Source organism: Diabrotica virgifera, chromosome 2, assembly GCF_917563875.1.
Source record: "Diabrotica virgifera virgifera chromosome 2, PGI_DIABVI_V3a".
Taxonomy (NCBI): domain Eukaryota; kingdom Metazoa; phylum Arthropoda; class Insecta; order Coleoptera; family Chrysomelidae; genus Diabrotica; species Diabrotica virgifera.
In genome coordinates, this window is record NC_065444.1 from 32,638,326 (window position 1) to 32,665,047 (window position 26,722).

The 26,722-nt window shown below is 33.7% G+C and overlaps 1 protein-coding gene across 7 annotated transcripts in view; it reads left to right on the forward strand.

Moving 5' to 3' along the window:
• The window catches only part of LOC114327271 (caskin-1), a 475,220-nt gene that overhangs the window by 373,528 nt on the left and 74,970 nt on the right, over positions 1–26,722 (forward strand). For all 7 annotated transcript variants that reach the window (XM_050643568.1, XM_028275825.2, XM_028275821.2 and 4 more), the window contains one exon: positions 14,208–14,378. In XM_050643568.1, coding sequence (XP_050499525.1) covers positions 14,216–14,378 — 163 coding nt within the window. In that variant the 5' untranslated portion in view covers positions 14,208–14,215. The remainder of the gene's footprint in view (positions 1–14,207; positions 14,379–26,722) is intronic.

The window sequence follows — 26,722 nt, forward strand, 5'->3', positions numbered from 1 at the left end:
TAACCATGACCTTTACGTACTGCTTCTATTATTTCGTCCATTATTATATTAAAGAGCAGTGGGCTTAACGAGTCACCTTGTCTGACTCCGCTTTGTACTGGTATAAACTGCGTTAGTTTCCATTTTTTATCTTTGCCTGTATTCGATTATGAAAGTAGATGTTTTCGATGGTTTGTATAATATTGATTGGTATGTTTCTTCTATACAGTAAGTGTAGGACGTCCTTGACTTGGATGCGATCGAAAGTCTTTGTCAGGTCTATAAAACATATATATATGCTGGTTTATTGTACTCAATGGCCTTTTCTGTGATTTGTCTCAGTACAACTCACATAATAATTTTATTTCCCAAATATAAAATTGTTTTAGAAATATTGCATAATCTTGTTTTCTTCTTTTTTTGTTTTAGTATATCAATCTCTTTATCTGTAATATTGCCGGTTATTCTTATCATAATTTCTTGATGTATTATAGTATTGAGGTAAAAATGAATCAGTGTTTTGTAAAAATAAATGAACCGGTATTTTATTCAGTTATTTAAACTTCGCATCTAATGATATATTGAACGAAGTTTTTATCTTTATTGCAATTTTCATTGATTATGTAAATGTCTCAGATTTTGTTCGTTGCTTTATGAACCCTTTCTGTAAATTATTTTACATGCACATCAAAGATGTACAAAATTATTGTGTAGACCGCATTTGACAGCGAGTATAATTTCTTGCCTTAGACAACTCTTCATTGTTGATGATGGCTCTAGACAGAACCTGTTTCTATCTCAACCACTTAAGACTTAACAAGACATCGTCTTCTGCTGTGTTCCCAGACGTGCCAGAGGCTACTCAAAATTGCACTCTAGCAAAGCCGGTTCTGTATGCGTAACCACAATCCATGCTTTTGTTTTCGTAACGCAATGGTGAAAGGCAAACGAAACGAAGAATGGAATGGACCTGCAGACGACAGTTTTGGCGCCTCTAATTGATACCTGTCTTGTCGCAAGAGAACTACATACTCTGCGAGTCTTATCTTATATTATACTTATTAATGTAGCTGCTCAAGCATTGCTTTGTACACTTAGATCTGGTTTTTATCCAAACGGAATGTTATGTAACAATGCGACGATACGTCCATGGCGACGACCATATTTTATCACCAAAGTGCTTGTTGATATTTAATAGGTATACACTCAGAGAATTACTTTAAAAATGAAGTTTTTGTAAAATACATCATACAAGTTTTTTCGGTTTTGGATTAATGGGTTGAAAATAAATTTTTTAGTAATGACTGGTAAAAAGAATTTAGTCCAGGGCGCATATGTTTTGAGATTGACGTTGAGAGGTGACTCAAATTTTTTTGCAGAAATTGCTTAATAATAACTCAAATAATAATATTTGACTTATCCTCCCACTCAGAATGATCCGGAACATTGTTTAAATAATCAAAATGTCAAAATATGAAGGAACAATTCGATTTTTTTATTGGTTTTTTGATTATACCTTTAAAACTATTTATTTCTGAGAAAAGTTGTACTGACATAAAAGTTGCGTAATTAAATTTCCTACAATATAGAATTGGTTAAAAATTTAAAAAATAGTCACCCTTGTTGCAAAATAGCAATAATTGCGAAAAAAACCATACAAAAACAAGTATTCGCATTTTACGTTTTTCAACGATTTATGCTACACTTAGGACCTTCATATTTTACCCAGAAAAACTTAATGATATAGTAGAACAACACTGTAAATTTCATTAAGATCGGTTTAATAGATTTTCATTGTTTTTAAATGTTGCAGGACTGAAAAAGCAGATAGCAAGTTGAATTTTTTTTGCGTATAGAAGTGGACTGCACCTTTTATTTGCAATTTGCAAAATTAAAATCAATTAATTACCACGGCGTCAGGAAATTTTTTAAATAAACATTAATTTTTGGTGCTACGCGCAGGACAGCGGTGTTCGATTCACACAAGTTGATTTCCACCAAAATTTCTTCCAATCTTTATCTAATATATTATTTTCTTACTCTATATTTTGTTGTATTTTAATATTTTAATTCCACAAAAATCAAACTAATTTTATTATTGTTTGTGAAATATTGTTTAAACAATTGCATATGTTTAAAAATAATAAACTTTTATTCTTTAAGTTAAAATATATGAACAAAGAAAGTTTTTGCTAAAAAAAGTGTTATTTCAAAGGATAGAGTATGTGTTTTTATTTTGCAATAAACAAATTTATTTATTTATATCGATATGTAATAAAAATTAAAATGTATCAATCATTATCAAAGGTCATTGGAATGCCCAATCAGAGCAAACTATCCGCTGTTCTGTGCGTAGCACCAATAATTAATGTTTATTTAAAAAAATTCCTGACGCCGTGGTAATTAATCGATTTTAATTTTGCAAGTTGCAAATTAAAGGTACAGTACACATCTATACGCAAAAAAAATTGAACTTGCTATCTGCTTTATTTTCAGTCCTGTAACATTTTGAAAAAGTCAATTTTTTTTGCGAAAGCTGGATTGCAAAATTTATTTTGCAGAATCTATTGAACCGATCTTAATGAAATTTACAGTATTGTTTTACTGTATTATAAAGTTTTTCTGGGTGAAATATGAAGGTCCTAAATGTAGCATAAATGGTTGAAAAACGTAAAATGCGAATATGTACTTGTTTTTGTATGTTTTTTTCGCAATTGTTGCTATTTTGCAACAAGTGTGACTAGTTTTTAAACTTTAGCCTATTCTATATTATAGGAAATTTAATTACGCAACTTTTATGTGAGTACAACTTTTCTCGGAAATGAATACTTTTGAAGTTATAATCAAAAAACGAAGAAAAAAAATCGAATTTTTCCTTAATTTTTTGACATTTTGATTATTTAAACAATGTTCCGGACCTTTTTGAGAGGGAGGATAACTCAAATATTATTATTTGAGTTATTTTCAAGCAATTTCTGCAAAAAAAATTGAGTCACCTCTCAACGTCCAAATGTACTAATATTTTTACAGATGCGCCCTGGTCTAATTGTAGTATGAAAGATATTGTTCTGTAGAAAATTTGTCGAAATATGGGGCATTCAGTTTTAACAAACAAAAGATTTCGACTTTCCAAAAATGTTCTTTGTAGGGTTTGGACTTGTGATAAAAATATAGAAGATGTATGAAAGATAATGCCTAAAGAAATAAGAGATAATGCCGAAACTAGACGAGGCAGAAAGCTAAGATAAAGGTGGCAACAAATCAGATATCCACCACATAAACCATAATTAGACAATGCAATGCAAGAACTCAGAATCTTATGACCAAGTGTCTATTTAGGGGTGCTATTCCAACCTCTTGACAAAATGCGCAGGTACTTTTACTACACAAGAAAGAAGACAAACACAAACAAGAAAACTACAGACCAATAAGCCTGTTACCACATCGGTACAAACAAACTTACCAGTTACCAGTCTGTTAATAGTTACCAGTCTGTTGAGCAAACGGGAATTCGCAAAGGTTATAGTTACCATAGAACAGTGGCGGCTCGTATCACTTTAAGTAGGTAGTGACAGAATTCGGGCAGCTGCCTAAATTTTTAGTGACTGGTTCACGATATTGTCAAAAAAGGTATAAAATAGAAATTTAAAAAAATAGGTACGGATACTTTTACATTATGTAGGTATATACCATTTCTGGGGTGTCAAGAAATTTAAACATTTAAAATGCATTCAGATTTGACATCATGTCTGTCCAACAAGTAAAATCTCCAAAATCTCTTAACTTATCGCCCTTTACACAAATATCGAAGTACCTGAATTCACCAGCGACGCGACGTCTGTCGTTTCATCGGCAATCACTGCAACACAAAGATAATTTTCAATTTCTTTCCTTATTTCCTCGTGATAAACATCTAAGATACACTGAAGGAGTTCATTTTGTGCTGTTTTGAGGTACATGCTTTTAAAGATTTGGAACTGTGAATATGAACCTAAGTCGTTGTCTAATTCGGCTAATATTGAACAGTTCTATGAAGATGCCTCTATTTTCTGAATTTTCCTTTTCGTCGTGATTTCTCAAAACTAACTCGAAAGCTCCACAAAACCATATAGATATAATTTTTAATTTGATTCAAAACATATCGATTCTTTATCCACTTCTTGTTCATTGTGTTTAATTAGACTATCACGATAAGCTGAATTTAACTCGGGTTTTATTAAAAATTAAAAAATTTTAAATTACTTAAATATATAATAGTTTATAATAAAAAGTTTAATCATTAAAAATATAATAATTATAAATGCAAAAACGAGCGAGTGAGCGCGTAAAAAAACTCGAAAAATAATGTACTACCCTGGACGAGAATCAACTATTCACTATGATGAGCATAGTAAAAAATATTAGATCTTCCTTGTCGATCCAGGCATGAATAGTCTCATTTAAACGTGTATTAAAAGTGCAATATAGCTCTATCTCTGTCACTTACATAGAATGCCCGTAAAATCTTTCTCTTTTCAGCCGAGCCATCTAAGCTTTCGGCACCATGCGATCACCCCGTCCGCTGTGAGTAGCGAGGGTTGTACTACACTGCACAGTTGCCAGATTTTATATAATTTATAAAGAGAAAATAAGTACGCACAAAAAATGAACGGGCATTAAAACGGTTTAAAGTTAAAAAAATATGTTTCTGCATAAAAATAAAGTAGTGCCATGGCTCCATGGCACTACCTCACCGGCCGCCACTGCCATAGAACACCTACAGAGATAATACGGACACTTATCTGAAAGTGTAAAGGTTTCTACATATTATCATGCATTCATCGTTTCCGGCACGTAGCGTAGCCTTCGAAAAATCTGATTTTCTGATACGATACGTTCCGGACAGTATAAATTGTTCATATTTAAAACCATTAAAATCAATATTTTTCGGAAACTAAACGCTACGTGCTGGAAACGATGACTGCATCATAATATGTAAAAACCTTAACGAATACAATGAAAATATTTATTTGGCATTTGTGGATTACAATAATGCATTTGATTTCATAGAACACTGGACCGTGTAGAATAGGTACTCCAAAAACACGTGACAAAATAACGAAAGGTGGACGAGAAACATTGTATATTTATACATTAGAGACCACGCGAGCACAGTCGAAGTAGAGGAACACTACAAAAACTGTGGCTAAACGACATCAAAGCAAAAGTGGAGAGAAACTGGCACCAAATAGCACAAAACAGAGAAGAGTGGAGAACTCATGGGGAGCCCTTTATCCAGGAGTGGATGCAAACAGGCTGAAGAAGAAGAAGCATTGCCTTATCATTTTTAAATACAGTAGAGCCCCGGTTATCCGTGCTCCTCGGGACCGGACGTGGCACGGATAATTGAAAAGCACGGATAATCCGAACATTTATTTCTTATACATACATAATACATAATATGTAAATACGTTTATACATACGTGTGTTATCTGTGGCAAAAAGTTTATCTAATGCCATCCCCTCTTTGTGAACACACACACACATACGTGTGTACCTACCACCATAAAAAGATGACAGAAAAAATAAATCTTTCATTATGAGTCTTCCTCTCGTGGAGTGATTTAAGGTGACGCTATTTTGATAAAACCTCAAAAATGTAATTTGAGTAATAGAAAATCATAGCACGGATAATCCGCAGCGTAATCCGCACACGGATAATCGGGGTTCTACTATATTAATTTTTTCATTTTTTATTATTTTCTAAGTAATAAACTATAGAAAATGTAGGATAGTTGAAATACTCTAGTGAATGTCTGGCTTGACATAAATTTTAATGTTTATTCTAAAAATAACATGTGTATAGCGTGATTAATCTCTTCAAATATTGGTTACTATAAAAAACGATAAAATATTTAAAATGGCACGCCATAAAGAGACAAATTGCTTCTATATGTGTGTTAAATGAGTCAATAAATTGTAAAGATCTATATAAAAAAGCGCGAAATGCAGGATGTTGGGAGAGAGACATGAACTACTTTATTTTTTTCATAACTAGGCGTGAATTATGGGATATTTGTTTTTTAACATAAACTAGGTTATTGGAATTCGTTAGTGCTGTAGGTTCTGGTTATTATAAAAATAAACCAATTAAGCCTGCAAATTTAAAAATTAAAAAAAAAATTACATGTTTAGAAATCTGTTTGATTTACTCATTTTATACATTCTTGTTGTATGTGGCTTATGACTCCATAAGTTTGTTATCATTTTGTTTCAAGGAACTACCTAAATATTCGTTATTATTTGTTCAATATTTGACTCGTGGGTTATGATATTTGAAAATGTCTTGTTACTGAGAAAAGCGTTATACCTCTTTTCCTTTGTAACTTGAAGGGCGGCGTTAGGGTTAGATCAGGTAAAACAGGTAAAAGCGCTTGCAAAGCGCCCTCATGTGTACAAAGCCTTAGAAGGCCATTATTTTGCCGCTGAGCCTATGGACATCCACTATATTTGAGCATTTCTTTAGGTGCCAAGCACTTCAACCTCTGTGCTTTTACGATCCTTTTCATTTGGCAATCGTGATTGCTGTTTTAATTTTGTATAGGAAGGTCTCTCTCTTCGTCCTCTTCTATTATCACTGTCCCGTTCTTTGTATACTGAGTGTTCCTTGTCTTTCCCATGGATCAGTAACTATACAAATTGTTCACCGAAATGTTGTACAATATATTCTAGCTAGATATTTCTAGATTCTAGATATACGAGTATCTGAAAGATGTATAATAAGCCTCACAATAATGGGCTGCGGTACGACCTATGTAGAACAAAAGGAAGTAATTACTCAGCGATTCAAAAACATATTCCGGTTTGCATCACTTTACGATTTGACAGACAAAAAACTACTACTAGGTACTACATGTCGGTTTATAACGTTCTCCGCCGTTTTGCGACTTCTAATCGCCACTTCGTCCGGTTGTTCCATAGGTTCTCTTCTGTTTCGTTCTCTCAGCTCTTTGTCTATTCCTTCGCTCCAAATTTTTCTCGATCTACCTCGTTTTCTCTGTACCTCTGGTTGTCATTTTAGTATTTCCTTTGGTATTCGTTGTTCATCCATTCAACAGATTGAAAATAAAAGTTGTCAAAACTTATGAGTTTTTCAAAGGCGGCGGACATTGTAGCTCAAAAACTACTTGAGCGATCCACCTAAAATATTGCATAGATTTTCTTTAAGACATTCATGAAGTAACGCTGTCGAGATATTTTGTGTTTATGCTGATTTTTTGTTTAACAATAATAAATATGTTGATTTTCAACATTTTTTACGAAAAATTTCGTTATTTTGACTTCTGAGTGTTACCAAAAACTCAAAATCGTTAAAACTAAAAAAAAACTCGATCGCGGTATCTCGAAAAACGAAAAGAAAAAGAAAAAATCGTTTTGATTTCTTTGTTTCACATGATCCAACGACCATTGTAACTTGTTTTACGACAACCATTGTAACGTGTTTTACAGATTGTAAATAAATTGATAGGTTAAATAAATAAAAAAAATTATCCAACGACGAGTTTTGATGTCCACGGCAAAATCTATTTTTTTTTTGGAGGTGTCTAAAAATTTGCCATCGTTGGCTTGTTTTTCAATATTTTGTCTTAACATTTTTTTGAATATTTTTTTAACTGTACTTAATTTATGTTTATTTAATTTAAAAATATAGTATATTGTACAACCAGTGAGAAAAACGACATACACGAGCTCAGAAGTTCGAGGGAGAAATATGTCATTTTCTCATGTGTTGTACACTGTACTTTTTCTATGGATGCGGTTTTGTAAAGAGTTCAAACTTCAAAATTAAATAATTTAGGTGCTTTTAGGCATATTATATGCATAAATTGAAATAAAATACATATAGATACATGTAGATGTGGGTATTTAATATTGTTAAAATTTATATACGTTATTATTTATTTAACATTCTAATTAACAGTTATTTTTGAAAAGTTATGAAAGGTAATTCCTGGTAAGTTTTGCTTCAACACATTTTGTTTGACAACATTAATTGTGTTTGTATGGTGCATTTTACCATGGAAACGGCTATCATATGTATGGAAAACAGGCGGAAAACCAGTGAGCAAAATTATTTCTCACTACAATGGCCGACTTTTCTCACTGTGTAAGAAATTTTTCGTTTTGAATGTAGTGAGAGAAGTTGCACATTGTATAGCATCCATAGAAAAAAATTATTCTACCATAGTTTCAAAAAAATTCACAAAAATGTGCTTGAAATGTTGATTTCACCCCCTAGATTTTAAAAATTCGAATAAATACATACTACATTTAGCTAGATTCGTATACAATCTTGAAGTTTGTACAGTATTAAAACTAGGAACAATACCAAATTAATGTCAAGTACAAAACGTAGGTGAACAATCATGTCTTATAAACCATTTAATAAAAATACTTGGTTTAGAAACCACGGTATTATTTTCTTAAGAATAGAGGTTGTTTTGTATTCGGATAATACCTGTAGTTATGTTGAATGTGTTGAAATAAGACTCCACTTAAATTTCTTCGAACGTTGGTTTTCACATTTTTGCGTAATGCAGAATTTCTAACCACAAAGTCAATAGGCTTAAGTGTATTTAAACTATCAGCAATCCAACAACTCTGTAAGATCAATATTTGTTATGAAAATTAATGTGCGGCATTAATCATTAATCATTTTTATGTAAATACCTATTCTTGGTTTTTCTGAAAAACAATTTAAAAACATAAATTTAGGTTTTCGTGTACTACGCCTTCTTATAAAGTCTTCAAGTATAAGTAGCTGGGAAAAGTACATAATATACTAGCCATTTATCTTCGCTGTAGATGAAACCAGTTCGTAGAAGTGAGTCATCTCTTCCTGTCAGTTCTTTATTCATTGTTTTGGTGATCTAGTCGACTTGGAGGAACCTACTATGTCCTACATTTGGACTAGTTCAACCTATATGGTGTACATGATATAGGTTGAACTACGTCATGTATAGTCCATTGAAAAGTTACATTTAGGGTTGCATCCCCCACTACAAAACTTCCGACTCCCAATCCCATACTCCCAGACTACAAAACACTCCCAGAAGATAAATTATAAATTGTCATCGCGCCATTGAGATACAGAGATTCAACGACTCTCATTTCATCGTAAATGTAAGGTTCTTTCCTCTAGTGCTATGACCAGTAGGTACTATCATCATCAATCCCTTTTAGCATACGAATTAGCACCTTTTAGTCGCAGATTAAGGATGTACCAGTAAGAACTTTCAACACGAAAAATCTCAGTTTTAAAATACTATTTACCATTTTTAATTCTTATTAAATTGGTGGATTCTGCATATGAGATTCTTCAATTTGTTAGTAGATGTCGCTGTATCGCGTCTGATGGGAAATTTGAATTATTTTTCAGATTCCCTTTAAAATGATGGTAGAGCTGTTTTTCGGTCCAGAGGTAGGCACACTAACGAAAGCTACTGAGGACGCCTGAAATGGTAGAAACAGCCTGTCTAGCTGGTGTGCAACCCTCTGAATTGAAAACAGGCAAAACCATCATTTATTATTTTTATTTCCTTTACTCGGATTTGAGTACTGAAAGTTCCTCTGCTGTCCGTTTTTCCTAGACGAATGAAAGCGAAATGTGATCGTTTCCCTTTCGTTTTCTATATTCGTCGTCTGCTGTCTTATTAATTGAAAAAGTCGCAGATTAAGGATGTACCAGTAAGAACTTTCAACACGAAAAATCTCAGTTTTAAAATACTATTTACCATTTTTAATTCTTATTAAATTGGTGGATTCTGCATCTGAGATTCTTCAATTTGTTAGTAGATGTCGCTGTATCGCGTCTGATGGGAAATTTGAATTATTTTTCAGATTCCCTTTAAAATGATGGTAGAGCTGTTTTTCGGTCCAGAGGTAGGCACACTAACGAAAGCTACTGAGGACGCCTGAAATGGTAGAAACAGCCTGTCTAGCTGGTGTGCAACCCTCTGAATCGAAAACAAGCAAAACCATCATTTATTATTTTTATTTCCTTTACTCGGATTTGAGTACTGAAAGTTCCTCTGCTGTCCGTTTTTCCTAGACGAATGAAAGCGAAATGTGATCGTTTCCCTTTCGTTTTCTATATTCGTCGTCTGCTGTCTTATTAATTGAAAAAGTCGCAGATTAAGGATGTACCAGTAAGAACTTTCAACACGAAAAATCTCAGTTTTAAAATACTATTTACCATTTTTAATTCTTATTAAATTGGTGGATTCTGCATCTGAGATTCTTCAATTTGTTAGTAGATGTCGCTGTATCGCGTCTGATGGGAAATTTGAATTATTTTTCAGATTCCCTTTAAAATGATGGTAGAGCTGTTTTTCGGTCCAGAGGTAGGCACACTAACGAAAGCTACTGAGGACGCCTGAAATGGTAGAAACAGCCTGTCTAGCTGGTGTGCAACCCTCTGAATTGAAAACAGGCAAAACCATCATTTATTATTTTTATTTCCTTTACTCGGATTTGAGTACTGAAAGTTCCTCTGCTGTCCGTTTTTCCTAGACGAATGAAAGCGAAATGTGATCGTTTCCCTTTCGTTTTCTATATTCGTCGTCTGCTGTCTTATTAATTGAAAAAGTCGCAGATTAAGGATGTACCAGTAAGAACTTTCAACACGAAAAATCTCAGTTTTAAAATACTATTTACCATTTTTAATTCTTATTAAATTGGTGGATTCTGCATCTGAGATTCTTCAATTTGTTAGTAGCTGTCGCTGTATCGCGTCTGATGGGAAATTTGAATTATTTTTCAGATTCCCTTTAAAATGATGGTAGAGCTGTTTTTCGGTCCAGAGGTAGGCACACTAACGAAAGCTACTGAGGACGCCTGAAATGGTAGAAACAGCCTGTCTAGCGGGTGTGCAACCCTCTGAATCGAAAACAAGCAAAACCATCATTTATTATTTTTATTTCCTTTACTCGGATTTGAGTACTGAAAGTTCCTCTGCTGTCCGTTTTTCCTAGACGAATGAAAGCGAAATGTGATCGTTTCCCTTTCGTTTTCTCTATATTCGTCGTCTGCTGTCTTATTAATTGAAAAAGTCGCAGATTAAGGATGTACCAGTAAGAACTTTCAACACGAAAAATCTCAGTTTTAAAATACTATTTACCATTTTTAATTCTTATTAAATTGGTGGATTCTGCATCTGAGATTCTTCAATTTGTTAGCACCTTTTCCTTTGGCATTATTCCCCGAGGGAGGCATAAGAGAAGGTACCGAGACATCTTTAATAACATTCACAGTCATTTTGTTACAGATGGTGGCTTTCTGTTACATAAAATGGTTTGGGATCAGTGTTCTCAACTCTGCAGAGTGGGATTATGGTGCCAGGGCCATAAAATTATAGTAATTTTGGAAAAGTTATGGTTTCTAATATTATTTTATGAAACTATTGAATTGAAAGATCAATTTAAAATCAATATATTGTTGAAAATATGACTAATGACTGTTGATTGTCTTAGACGAATCTATTTTTGGAATTCCACTTTTCAGCGACGTCGTTATTTCATTATTTTTTTGGGATTGAATTGTTTTATTGAAAATAATTCCATCGTAAAAATATGGTTTATGGAGATAAAGTTGGATAAAGTTGGAAAGATAAAGTATGGAGATAAAGTTCTTGGTAATGAAAAAAAACAAAACAAACTTTATAGACATCAAATCTCCTCTATGTCTGCTCTAGAGGATGACATTTTTATCTTACTCACGGCATTGCGAAGGAAGCAGAAATAATCAGTATTAAATACTGAAGAAATTTTCTTAAGGACTAAGACAAAAAGCATACAGGGTGTTTCATTTGAAATAAGAAGGTTTATTAGATTTAAAAAAAAATAGAAGATCAGACAACAATATAAATACCACCATAATATCGACTGTATCACAACACCCTTACACTCCAAAATCTATAAAAATCGTGTGAGCCGTTTCGAAGACAATAATTGTGGTGTTCCGTATATAAAAATCACTCTGTATAGAACCAGTTTTAAATGTCAACTGCTTTTCAATTTTTGTCTCTTCCAGCAGGGGAAGAGATATACAGGGTGTTTGGTAACGAATGGGCCATAGCTTCCCTTCAATTTCCTGGGGTTAAAATAGGTCGATTTAAGCTAACTCACTTTAGTACAAAAGTTGATAAATACTGGGTGTCAAAGTTAAACTTTTATTATTTTTATTTCTGAATATTTTCTGACATGCATGGGATAACAATACGAAATTTGGTAAGGGGGGTTTTTTGGGACGAGAAACCTAAACTCACCACCAAAAATTATATATTACCAGAGGGCGTCACATACGTCTTTCAGCGCTCATTTAATACGTTCAATTTTCTTTATCCCCCCACTCTACATAATTTTGAGATCAAAATTTTTATTCCCCTATTATTTTATACTTTTGGTATACTTTTCTATACTTTTGGTATAAAGGTAAACCTACGGCATTTATTTGACTACACGCAACCGTTTTCGTGATAAACACATTTTAAATCTACGATGCAACTAAATTTTTTGCATAATATTATTGTAATTATTCCCGACAAATTAACTTGAAACCATAATAATTGTGCAAGTTTTCAGTAGTAATTGCACAAGAGCTCTAAAATTCTATATTAATTTTAGAGTTCGAGTGCAATTTGTTGCGATTATTTCATGAATAAGACTGTTCAAAACCAAAATTTTATTGTAATTTATATATGTAAGTACCAATTAGTGAAATTAAACACACAGTTGTTATAAATATGTATTTGACGGTTGAAAGTCATCACTTTTATAATTTTTAAAACATTTGTCATTAATGTCACTGAATGTATTTTTTCGTAGCAACGAAGGGCATCTGACGTAATATGCTTAACGACGGGAGATTATCAAAAATTATCACTAGTAATACCACTAGAGGTCAAATTATTTCCGGAAATTTTTTTGAGATCATGAATATTTTGAAAATTTCCCGAGTCGCAGACGAGGGAAATTTTCTAAAAATATTCATGATCAAAAAAAAATTTCCGGATATTAATTTGACTTCGCGTGGTATTCGGTAAGAAAATTCCACACCAAATTTGCATTTGAAAATCCAAAGCTGCATGAACAGATTAATAGCGCGCCATAGCTTTGTCAGCAATTATTTAGGCTTTCAAATTCGTAATTTCTACTCATTGTAGTTGCATGGGAATACCATTTCAAGATAGAAAATAGTATATTCTTCAATTTTACATAAGTTTTGAGTAACTACAAGTGATAGAAAATGAATCAAAACTAAATTATGTAAACAAATAAAAACCAGTCTGTCAAAAATGTTCTGTTATTGTAAACGTCAAAAAATTTCCACTATAATTCGCTGTTGGGTACCCCACGAGCAAAAAATTTCCGATAAAATACCTCCGTTGCCATGGTGATCTGTCAAAATAACGTATTTTGATTCGTTCAAAATTACAGGTGTGGAATTTTCACCTTAATTTGCATGTCTGTAGCTTTCTATTGGTCAGAATCTCCTATGAATGAAATAATCATATTTATGCGATACATTTTTGGAAATTATTATGGTTTTAAGTTTATTTTTAGTTGTAACTACAATATTATGCAAAAAATTATGTTGCATCGCAGATTTAAAATGCGTTTATTTTGAAAACGGTTAATTTTAGCGAAATAAATGTAGTACATATCCTTTTTTTAAGTAAAAATATTAAGAGAATAAAAGTTTTGACTTAAAAAGTATGTAGGGTGGGTAATAAAAAAATTAACTTATAACTGAAAATTGAACTGAAAAAATTAACTGAGCGCTGAAAGACGTATGTGGCGCCCTTTGGGTAATAAGAATAAATAATATTTATTTATTAAAATAAATAAAATTAATAAAATAAATATTCAAGAATAAATAAAATAAAAGTTTAACTTTGACACCCTGTATTTCGTTTATTATTAACTTTCGTACTAAAGTAAGTTAGCTTAAATCTACCTATTTTAACCGCAGGAATCTAAGGCCAATTCGTTACCAAACACCCTGTAAAGAACCTGTTTTCAGTGTCAACTGCTTTTAAATGTTTGTCTTTTCTATTAGAAAATATATTATATTTTCGAATTCGTAATACCAATAATAACATAATGGCTGTAAAGAAACGATTTATTAAATCGTTTATATACATACATATATTTAAATGATGTCTTCTAATCGCATTTTGTTTATTTCAGTGGGCGGCATGTCGCGGCCACCCAAGCCAGCGGCAACCGCAAAGAAAGTAGCCCCTCCCGCTGTACCCCATGAGTTTCGACATTCTGGAAGCTCCTTCGGATCCGCGGGGTACGCCAGCTCAGAGGACACCGGACTGTTGGCTTCCTCCGATGCACCCGGAATTCCTAGAGGTACCTATTGTTTTATTTTAAATACATGATGACTTGCATTGTATCTTTAATATACTTTTGAGCACCATCAGTGATTGGTTCTGAAATTTATTTTTCTTTATTATGTTACTCTGTCTAGACTAGAGTAACAATAATAGGGAAAAATACCTTTTAAATAAGTTTCCATACATTTATTTGTAATTGAATGTAATTTTTAAGCAATGGGTGCGTTCGGACGACCACAGCGGCTGGACAGCTGAGCCAGCAGTAGCTGTCAGACGTCACCGCTGGAAGTCAGCCGCTGAGAGATTTACTAAGCTTTCCCTATCACGGCTGGATACAACCACTCAGCCGATTTCTGCTGACAGCCAGCCGCTATGGTCGTCCGAACGCACCCATTAATATAAAAATTATGGATCAATTTTCTCTGCAATAATATAAAAAAAATATATATTTTCTTTGACAAAATTGCGACTCTTTCATCTTTTCCGTCAAAGGACCAACAAAAACCGCGAAACGAAGCAGAAAACAAAATTTCCGTGAGGTAGTTGACTATACATACATCAAAACCAAAGAGTTACGTAACAAACACATCAAAGTTACCTTAACCGTTAGTTTACAAATAGCGAAGTGAATGGAAGCAGCAGAATTAACTTGGGCGTTAAAATATAAATTTGCACAATTGAATACATCAAACAACATATGTTCGGAATTTATAATATGAAGTAGTTGAGCGAATAAAATTAATAGACTAAGAGCCGAGATTAGGTAAAATTTGCTAATCATTTTAAGCAACGTAGGAGTGTATAACTTAATAAAAGCACCCGAAGTCTAATTTAACGACAATGTTAACATTATGTCACAAATCTCTGTAACCAAAACACTTGGCGACCTATTTTTTTTATTTTGAAACTAGATGTATTGTTTAGTTCCGCGTAGATTTTACAATAAAATAAAAAAATATGAAAAAAATTTTTTTTAAGAAACGCTTTTCTTTTGTTATGAGTGACTAAAATTTAAAACATTATAAAAAAGTTAAATAAAAAAGCAAAAAATAAAAAAAAAATCAAACTCGAAGGATTATTCGAAGAAAACGTTGTTGAAAAAATGAAAAAATCTGATACATACGTTGTATATTTTCTGTAATTTCTTCATACATTTCTTGAATCAAAATCATTATTTACACCTATTACAGTTGTCGCAGGCTTTCCATCTCTTCTAATGTGTACTTTACTATTGCACGGTGTAGACCCTGTTAATTTCTCGCAATGCAGTTCTTCGATGCGTAAGCCGTCTAAAGGTACGTATCCAAACAAGGGTAAACCTCGCTCGCTGTAGTAGCTCCACATCATAGGGGATACGTCGGTGATCGCCGCTCGCTCGGCGCTTACCCTCTTCGATTCAACCGGTTTGCGGTTTATATGTAGGGGAGCGCATACCGTATCCATTTGAGCAGCTACACCGAGCGGGGTTCAGCCTTGTATGGATACGTACCTTAATGGTCGCACTCGGCTCAATGCAACGTAAGCTTTGCAGGCTCAATGCAGGCTTTTAAGCCTGTCCTTACGCAAACACTTTCGGGCTTAAGTTCATGACAGCGTAGTCAACAGTCGAACCTTGCGTTTTATGGACAGTCGAAGCCCACGACAATACTAAGGGCAGCATTCGTCTCTGTACGGTGCCATAACTTTTTTCGCTGAAAACTGGATAGAAATCGGACAGAAACTGGATAAATTTGAAATTTTATTGTTTATGTATGAAGCAGTAAGCGATTAACGTAAAAAGTGAAATTATGTATAGTTCATATAATTAGCTACAATCTGTAAAAGTTTCAAGTTTCTGCATTGTAAATAACAAGAGAATTTAAGTTTTTTCCATTAAAATCGTTTTTTTTTTATTTAAACAATTCATAAACACAAAAAAATTTTTTGATCGACTATTCGTGTATTGTTCTCGCGAATTCATATGTCTGCAAAATTTTATTCATTTGCACTGAAGAAAAGGCAGTCAAATTAACGTCTAAGGATTTGACGCAAACGATTGAACTAAATAAAAGCGTTTAAAAACATTTATTTTAATTTTTTTTAAAATACTTTTACAAAAAAAACCCAAAAAAATTTAGATGTTATTTTTTATTTTACTTGTTTTTGTACATTTTTCAATAAAACTTGACCAAGAATTATCTATCTACAACTACTGTAAAAATTTGGACCTTTTATCATCTAAGGATCCAGAGATACTTGACATTAAAAGTAGTAAAAAAAACCTAGTATTCAGGAAATCGCAAAAACATAAAACGCTCTAATAGGCTATAAAGAAAGCTACCGGTTCCAGAGGCGTAACGAGGGGTGGTTTGGGGGTTATAACCCCCATTTGGATCATCCTGGTTACGCCGTTGAACGGTACACGATAAGTTGAGTGCAGACGTTGAAAAAACAAATAATTTTGTAACCATGGATATTTGCTACTGTAATGTGTTTTATACCGTTGCGCGTTGGAAACAGAAGTTTTCAGAGAATAATATTCAATCATAACAAAAAAAAAACTTAAAAAAAATCAATTTTTGGACTTTGGCTGCCCAAAGATAATAGAACCATAGTAGAACCAAAAAGATAACATATGAGTACTATGTTACAAAATTTCAGTGGCACATGTGTCAACAGTGGAAAATCAAATTTTCCACTTATGGACGGGATAAATAAATTAAAGGGTATCCCCCGTTAAGATAGGCAAAATGCTCTCACTCACAGAATTCCTTTTTTTACATTCTATGTATTAAAAAAGATAAGCCCCTCTTCCCTCCCCCTACCAGCAAAAACCTCCGTTTTTATTTTTTTAGTTGGGATGCAATCAAATTAAAATTTTAAAAAATTCACACGCATAGTTGAGACTTCTAGAAAACATTTATATTTTTTATAGACCCGTAGGTCCTAAAAACCCCCTAAAACAGTTATAAAGTCTATAAAATAGACATGTTTTGATAAAGGCTCAACTATGCGTATACATTTTTTGAAATTTTCATGTTTATTGTATCCCACAAAAAAAAAGAAAAATGACGTTTTTGATGGTTAGAGGGAGTTAACATTGCGCTTTTAATCACATACATAGAATGTAAAAAAAAGTTAATTCTGCGGGTCAGGGCATTTCGCCTGTCTTAACGGTAGGGGAGGGGGTACTCTTTAATTTATTAATCCAGTCCATAAGTGCAAAGTCTGATTTTCCACTGTCGACGCATGTGCCACTGAAAATTGATAGTTCAGAGAAATAAGGAAAAAAATATCCTGTTGGTGACACAACCCCCTCCAGGCCGAAACCAAATTTTTTGAGTAGTATGGACATCTATAATAATTAATAATATAATATGTTTCCTGCAGCCGATTTTGATGATATACATAGTTATAAACAAATGAAGATCAAAAACCAGTAAATTTTCGCTTTTTTCGTCTATTACCAAAAAGTTAAGCATTTTAAACAAATTTGAGAGCAAGAAACTCATAAATCGTATAAAAAACTTAATACGGCGTTCGCTGAATATGTGTATCCTTATTGGTTGCTTAGAAAATTGCAAAATAAATCGTAAATTTTGAGTTTTTATAAATATCCATAACGTATGTAAAAATAAACTTGAACCTTCTTATTACACGGAATGCTGAGACTTCTGGTGCTTAAATCATTACCTAAATTTCAAAGCAATCGGTCAAATAGTTTAAAAGGTATTTAATTTGCTTATCCCAAATTATTTTTTTTTGCAACACTATAAGTCAGAAAATGATGAAGTTACAGTAATACTTTGAATAGTTTATGAAAGAAAAACATTTACACTATTAATTTAATTGAAAAAATGACAAAAAATAATTCTAAATATGGCAAAATTATTTTGCAAGAACATCTGAATTAAAAAAAATGGGGGAGGGGGCTAACTTCGTCCCTAATTCTCCTAGGACAATTGTTTTTCTTCCTAAATGTGTATAAAAATTCAGTCTTTCTAAATATGAAAAAATAATTTTTCTACGGGTAACGGTTAAAAAGTTATTCTTATTGGTTATAAGTAAGCAAAAAATTGACATGTTTTTGCAAAATAATTTTACACTGTTTAAAATTACTTTTTGTCATTTTTTTTTATTAAATTCTTCTTCTTTCATAAACTGTCCGAAGTATTACTGTAACGTCATAATTTTCTGACTTACAGTGTTGCAAAAAAAAATGAATTTGGGATAAACAAATTACATAACTTTTAAACTATTTGACCAATTGCTTTGAAATTTAAAATATAATCAGAAGATAATACACAAGAAGTCTCAGCAGTCCGTGTAATAAGAAGGTCCTAACTTAATTTTTACATAAGTTATGAACATTTATAAAATCTCAAAATTTATGACTTATTTTGCAATTTTCTAAACAACAAATAAGGATAGACATATTCAGCGAACGCTATATTGAAGTTTTTTATATGATTTATGAGTGTCTTACTCTCAAATTTGTTTAGAATGCTTCACTTTTTAATAATAGACGAAAAAAGCGAATATTTACCGTTTTTTGATCTTTATTTGTTTATAACTATGTATATCATCAAAATCAGCTGCAGGAAACATATAGGTTATTAATATAGATGTCAATACCATACTACTCAAAAAAGTTGGTTTCGTCCTGGAGGGGGATGTGTCATGAGAAAAATTTTATTTCTCTGGACTATGACGGCATAGTGTTCATACGTTTTCTTTTTGGTTCTATTATTTGTTATAGACACTTCATCATCATCATCATCAACCCGTACGCGTCCACTGCTGGACATAGGTCTCCCTCAGCTCTTTCCATTCATCTCTATTTTGTGCGGCTTGCATCCAGTTACCGACAACATGTTTCAAATCATCGGCCCATCTGGTTAGTGGGCGTCCTCTGCTCCGTAGTGCTTCTTCTCGCGGCCTCCACTCGACAATACGTTTTGTCCATCGGTTGTCTGGCAATCTGGCGACGTGTCCTGCCCAATTCCACTTAAGCGACGCGATTTTTTCGACAGCGTCTGTTGTTTTTGTTCTACGGCGTATTTCTTCGTTTGGGATTCGGTCTCTCAGGGAGACACCCAACATCTGGCGCTCCATAGCCCTCTGAGTTACGCGAATCTTGTTCACTACTTTTTTTGTTAGTGTTAATGTTTCGGCTCCATAAGTGAGTACAGGCAACACACATTGGTCAAAGATTTTCCTTTTGAGGCATATGGGCAAGTCCGATTTAAATACATAGTTAAGTTTACCAAACGCTGCCCAGGCTAATCCTATGCGACGTGGGAGTTCGCACGTCTGGTTATCTCGTCCCAACCGAATTTCATGTCCTAAGTACTTATAAGATGCAGTCTGCTCAATATCCATTCCATCAACAACAATATTACGATTTAGCACCAGATTAGTCATTATTTGCGTCTTGTTGATATTAATCTTTAGTCCGACCTCTAAGGAAGCGTAATATAATTTGTTCAACATTATTATTGCATCATCCATACGATCGGCTATAAGGACAATGTCATCTGCGAATCTCAAATGACTGAGCTTCTCTCCATTTATATTGATACCATATTCGTTTAGATCTGCCTTCTTAAATGTGTGTTCTAAAAGGGTTGTGAACAGCTTTGGTGAGATGGTGTCTCCCTGCCGTACTCCTCGCTGTATACAGAATGTATTTGTTTGTTGTTCAGACAGTCTTACGCTAGCCGTTGCCGTTTGGTAGATATATTTGATCATGTTAATGTAGCGATGGTCTATTCGGCATTCTGTCAATGCTTTTAACATTTTCTGCTGGCTTATGGTATCAAATGCTTTCTCGTAGTCCACGAATATCAGTGCCAATGGTTTGTTGTATTCCGCAGACTTCTCTATTAGATTTTTTATTACCAGTAAGTGGTCGTTAGTGCTATATCCAGATCTAAATCCAGCTTGTTCTCTAGGTTGATAGAAGTCTAACTTAGCCTCCAGTCTTTTTTTGATAATTTTTGTGAAAAGTTTATATATGTGTGATAGCAAACTGATAGGACGGTAGTTTTTCAGATCTGTTATGTCACCCTTTTTGTGTAATAAAACAATGACTGCATTGTTCCATTGAGAAGGAGTTTTTCCTTGGTAAATGCATTGGGTGAAAAGTTTGGCCAAAGCCTGGATAATTTTATTTCCACCTTGTTTGATTGCTTCGATTACTATTCCGTCATCGCCAGGGGATTTATTATTTTTCATTTCTGAAAGTGCCTTTTTAACTTCATGTGGTGTTACTTCTGGCATTAATTCTGATCCCTGGTTTGTGATTTTGGGCAGGGGCTGATCTTGCCTTTCGTTGGTGCTCTCATACATTTCGCGATAAAACGATTCGACAACCTTGAGGATTTCGGCTTTATCCGTGGCAATGTTGCCATCTTTGTTTCTGATTTTGTACATATTTTTGTTACCGATGTTATTCGTATTATGCCTCAAAACTTTTAAACCTTTGTTTTCTTGAATTATGTGAGTTATTTCTCTTGTGTTGTTTTCTCTTATGTCTTTTCGGATTGATCGGTGGATATCTTTATTTAATTTCTTCAGTGTTGTGTAGTTGGAGTCGTATTTTTCCGTCAATTGTCTTCTTTTACTTATTAACTCTTTGGTATTTTGGCTTAAATTTTCTTTATGGGTCACGACAGTCGGGTAGCACTCCCTTTCTGTTTCTTTTAGTGCTTTCGTTATGACATTATTTGCTTGTTCAATGTCTTCTATGTCATTTTCAAGGTCTTGTATACGTCTGGTTAGTACATCTTCATAGAGGTTGTTGTTTCCTGGGGGAATCCATTTCGTCTTTCGTGTTTTGAAGATCATCTTGGTTCTTTCGAAATTGACATTTAATCGTATCTTTGCTCGGATTAATCTGTGGTCGCTTCCTACCGAAAATTTGTTAAGTATTTCAATGTCTTTAATGATTTCTTTTCTGTTTGTTATGATAAAATCTATCTCATTTTTGACACTGCCATCTGGGCTTATCCATGTCCATTTACGCTGAGGCTTTTTATCGAAAAAAGAGTTCATCATGGATAAATTTTCCTGGTGTAAGAAATTAAGCAGTCTTTGTCCTCGTTCATTTCTGTCGCCATACCCATACTTGCCCATTGCTACTTCTGCATCATCTTGTTTGAAGCCAATTTTCGCATTAAAGTCGCCCATAATTATTGTATAATATGCTGGTGTAGTATGTAATGCTGTTTCTAGGTCATCATAAAATTTTTCAATTTCTTCATCGGAGTGGCTTGTCGTTGGAGCATATGCCTGGATTATCTTAAGGTTATATCTTGCATTTAGTTTGAAGATGAGGTATACAATCCTGGGACTTATGCTGTTAATTTTAGTTATATTTTGGGTGTGTTTTCTATGTATAATAAATCCTACTCCACCGTGTGAAGTGTCTTCTTCTCCTCTAAAATGAAATAAATGTCCCGATTTAAGAGTAATTTGGGCTTCTCCTCTTCGTCTGATTTCGCTGAGGCCGATGATGTCCCATTTTATTGTTTTCAGCTCTTCCTCCAGTTCCATCATCTTCTGGTCCGATATAAGGGTTCTAACATTGTATGAGGTGATATGCATTTGTCGTTCTTTGTGGTAGCCTGATCTTTTCCGGGGATTCTTAGCACCCTCTGCTCCAACCCTTTTCCATCCGCTACCTTGGTTGGGGGTATTGGAGCGGCCGGAGACTGAGGGCCGTTCAGTACTATCGTCTTTCATGAAAATTTGCCTTTGGGGTTTTAAGCCATTAAAACGCCACGCTTGGCTAGTGCGTGTTGGCGAGTTGGACTGGATGTGGAGGGAGGAAAGGGTGGAGATGGGATTGCTTTGGGATAGGACATGGTTTCCCCGGTGAAGGGATGCTGGGGAAATCCATGAGCTCGCGTGGGCAGGTGTGCTATTCCTGAAGTAGATCTATTCCCTGCCGGGATCGCAGAGAAGTATCTACCCGCTACCACCACCATAGACATTTAACGATACCTAAAAAGATTAGCAAATTTTACCTATACCGGCTCTTAGTCTATTGAGCAAATAAAATTAAGTGACAATATAATAAAATTATGTTAAACTAGAAGACGCCTACTTAACGAAGACGAGGACGATATCATTGATGATACTATTGAACTTTTAATGAATTGACCTAAATGGAGACGACATTAATATTTATGAAAAATATTGATTGGCGATATATTCCTAATAGCAATATTGATATTTGCCAATAAAGAAGAGTGAATGAACAATTATTACCAGAACAGACATCGAAATATTGAATTATTAGGAGTGATAAGAAAATTGGAAAATTGGGAACACTAAGTAGCATTAAGCCTGATATTTATTTTGATAATAAATTATTGGTATTGGTCGAATATCCTGATTTATTTATTATTTTCATATTGCCACATTCTAATTTATTTGTTTTTTGCTATAACCTGTTAAAAATATGACGTCACACACATTTGCTTAATAAAAAATTTGTTTAAACAATTTCTGCCCAAAAATTCCGCCCGGCACCCTTCATTCAGATCTTGTTAAAGGGGACATTTTTGAATAGGAATTCACGAAGAAACCGAACCAGAAATTTTTTCAGATGAGAGCGGTCTCACCACATGGACTACATATTGAAATAAAGTTTTTAATCTTCTTCTTAGCCTTCTTTCGTTCATTTTTGGACACCGGCATTTCCAAACTCCTTCCATCGATCTATATCCTGAGCAACATCATTCCAGTTTGTTCCAGCTATTCTTTTTATGTCATCTGCCCATCTCATCTGTGGTTTTCCTTTTGGTCATTTTCTTTTGTACGGTCTGCAATGTTGTATTGTGGCCTTCCAACGTTGCTCTTTTTGTCTAGCAGTGTGACCTGCGAAGCTCCATTTGAGTTTGGCAATTTTTGGTTGCGATAGCACAACAAAAGTTTTTTATATAATCAAAATATTGCCACGGTCCAAGGCCGGCCCTGTTAACACCAGAAGCTTCTGGCGACGAACTGTATGAGACCCTTTCCGTGGGCGAGACGCTTGTTTACAATCGGCGTATCTAGAAGGGCAGACTGCAATTGCGCGCAGCGGTCAGGGTTCTCAACAGGGTGTCTAAGCCAATGGTGCAATTGCGCGCACGTCTTTAAAAAGGTATGCTGTGATTGCGCGCAAAGTCGTAAATTATAGTAAACGGAAGTTTTATTTACTTCTTATTCGTTTTGAACGGAAATTTTGCTAATTTAAAAAAATTAAGATAATAACAAGTGAATACAACCAAAATATATAAAATAACCAATAACTGAAAAATAACCAATGTAATGTAAATGTATTAGGTTTAGGTACTAAAAAGGTTTTAGTACCTAAACTTAGGTTTAGGTACTAAAGTTTAGTACCTAAACTAGTACACTCAGGTTTAAAAAATTAATATATTATATATATTATATATTATACAGTACAATTTTCAAAGGAGGAAGACCTAACCCTTCGGTCCAAACCTAACTTTCGGGTATTAGAGTGTAGAGTACCCCAGGAGGTATTTGACCGCTGCGCGCAATCACAACCCACCCATCTAGAAGGCCATCGATATAAACCTTTTTTTATTGCTCTGTTAATAATAGTTACCTTTCGATGTTTCTGGAAATCAGTAAACTAATTGTACATAACTATATAAACAGATATTTTTGGAAATAGAGTTTTAGTTGTGAATTTGAATACGTCGGTGTACTTGATATGTGTCGGGCGCGAGATTTTTTGAACTTGTAATTATGTAAATAAATTATTAACTTTAGTGGAATACATAAATTAGATATCGTAGTTTGTAAAATAAAATATATAAATTCAGTGTCATTCATTAGTTTAGAAGTAAGGTATTAAAAAATAAATTAAGTCAACTAAAATTAAACTTAGTGCCTAAAAACATAAATAATAAAATAGTTAAGTCAACCGCGTAAAGTCAGTTTTGTAACATTATTCCCACTTTTTATAATTAATTTTCACGATGAGAAATTTATTTACCAAGTTGTTTTAACGCAAATTTCAATTCAAATTCAAAACCAGCTTTTGTATTTATTCCCATTGTGTTTTACCGTTATTAACCACACGTATTCAATATTGCAGATCCCATTGATAAAGTATAACTTTATGCTTGTTTGTGTTTAAAGACACGCTGTAGGGTTCTTGTCACGTACTATCAGATACCAAAACCCTTCCTGTGTGTCAGCAAGAAATACGGTATCACTTATGTATCGAGTTATTAATAAGGACTAAGGACTCTATTTAACAACATACACTGTTTTGACTGTTATCGCATCGTTTGGCATGTATAAGGAGTTTCGAAGTTGGCAAAAGAGCAAAAGGAAAGTAACATATCTTGCGAATTTCTCCAGGTTGTGATATATTCTATAACGGAAGACATGAATGATTATGAAATGATTACAGTGTTGTCGTCTGCTCTAGCTTTTTGACTAAAAACCAATGTAACTAAGCCTTCAATAGTCTTTTTTAACAAACGGTAGTATTGTTATAAACAACGATATCAAAAAAAAAAAAAAAAAATCGGTGCAAGACACTGGAAATACGTTTAATAACATTTTTAAAACATAAAAGATACTTACGGGAGATACCAACGAAGCTAAGGCAATGTTGAATAGAAAGCACTAAAGGCTATCTACCTCGGCTGTCCCATGACAAAACACAGTAATTGCATTTTTATAATAATGGAGAAAATTCAATTTTTCTAAAATGTATAAGCCGTAAGAAATTATTAAATAAATTCAAACAAAAACTTGACGGTGTTTTAGACAACCCTTATTCGCATTTTTTAAAATATTATTGAAGGGAATAATCCTCCATAGAAGTAGAGATCACCAGTGAAAACTAAATTTGCATAGAATTTAAAAAAAATTAATACCCATTTTTCCATTACAAAACACAGTAACTGTAATAAAATAAATTAAAACTATATGATATAATAGTTATTTATGATATAAGTACTAAAAGTACACGTTTAAGACACCCATGTGAAAGTTTGCAGAATGAGCGAAGCGAGTTCTGCAATTCCCTGTCATAATTCCTGTCATTTGACATATTCTACATGTTCCACTCATTAAAACGCCCATTTGGTGATAAATAGCAGTCTGATTTTTGCATGAGAGTTTAATCTCTGTTCGGATAGTTTAAGTCTGTTCTGTCGGACAAAATACATGTGCCGTTTTCGTGTTCTGACCGTTCCAAATTTTTAACCTGTTCCACAATTAAAACTTCCCCTGTTCCAGTGTTCCCATATATCAAAGTTTATCCGACTAGACACCCTTAAGCTATTAACAAAATTTCAGCTTGCTATTAATTAACTTTTTTTTCATACGCGGGATCCAGACCTATTAGTTTCTAAGTTTTTTTTTATTTTGCCACAAGTAAAACTCTATTAGTTCAAGTACCTCATTTCATTTTTTCTAGAGTTATTTACAAGTTCAGTCAGTTCCTGAAAATCATAGATATTTCTGTTCCTTAGTATTTTTTGATCAATATTGCTATAAATTTCATCAGCAGACATGTGAGTATGGCCATTTGTAAAATATTTTACAACGATTTCATGGAGTCTATATCTTGTAACGATGTGTTTACAGTTATATGGTTACAGAGTAAAAGGGGTTGGAATTTCCGTATAAATGGAAGACGATATCTCAAATCGAAACACAGTAACTACAAAAACCATTACAAAACCCAGCAACTACTAAGCAGTTACTTGGTTTTGATATGGGTTTTGTTAGTTACTGTGTTTTGCACTGGGAGAAGCCTCGATAGACTGTAGTTACTGTGTTTGGCGTATGCCGTATCTTCCTTATTTATGGTCCGATGTTAGTTTTAAAACTATCAGAAGGTAGAGCAAAACCCAGCAACTTCAAATTTATAAAAAACTCGATTTTGACAAAAATGACGGTTACTGTGTTTTGCAATGGGACAGCCGACCTGTTGAAGTCATATCGGCCTCTGAAAAATTCTTGATACTCCTTTCTGCACTCTAACCTTATTCTACTCGACTATTGAGAGGGTTTTTTTCACCAATTTCTCCAAGTGAATTAGGATATGAGAATTTATAAAGCCAGTGCAAGACCAATAATGACATATGCATCAGAAACAAGACCCGATACAGCCACAACAAAAAGACTATTGGAAATGGCAGAGATGAGAGCACTTCAAAGAATTACAGGAAATACACTGAGAGATCGAAAGAGGAGCGAAGATATTAGAAGAAAATGTAACGTACAGTGCATAAACGAATGAACACTAAATAGAACAAAAATGGAATAACCATATTAGTGGAATAGGGGAGACACGTCTGGTCAAAATAACAAGAGATAAATCACCAATCGGCCAAC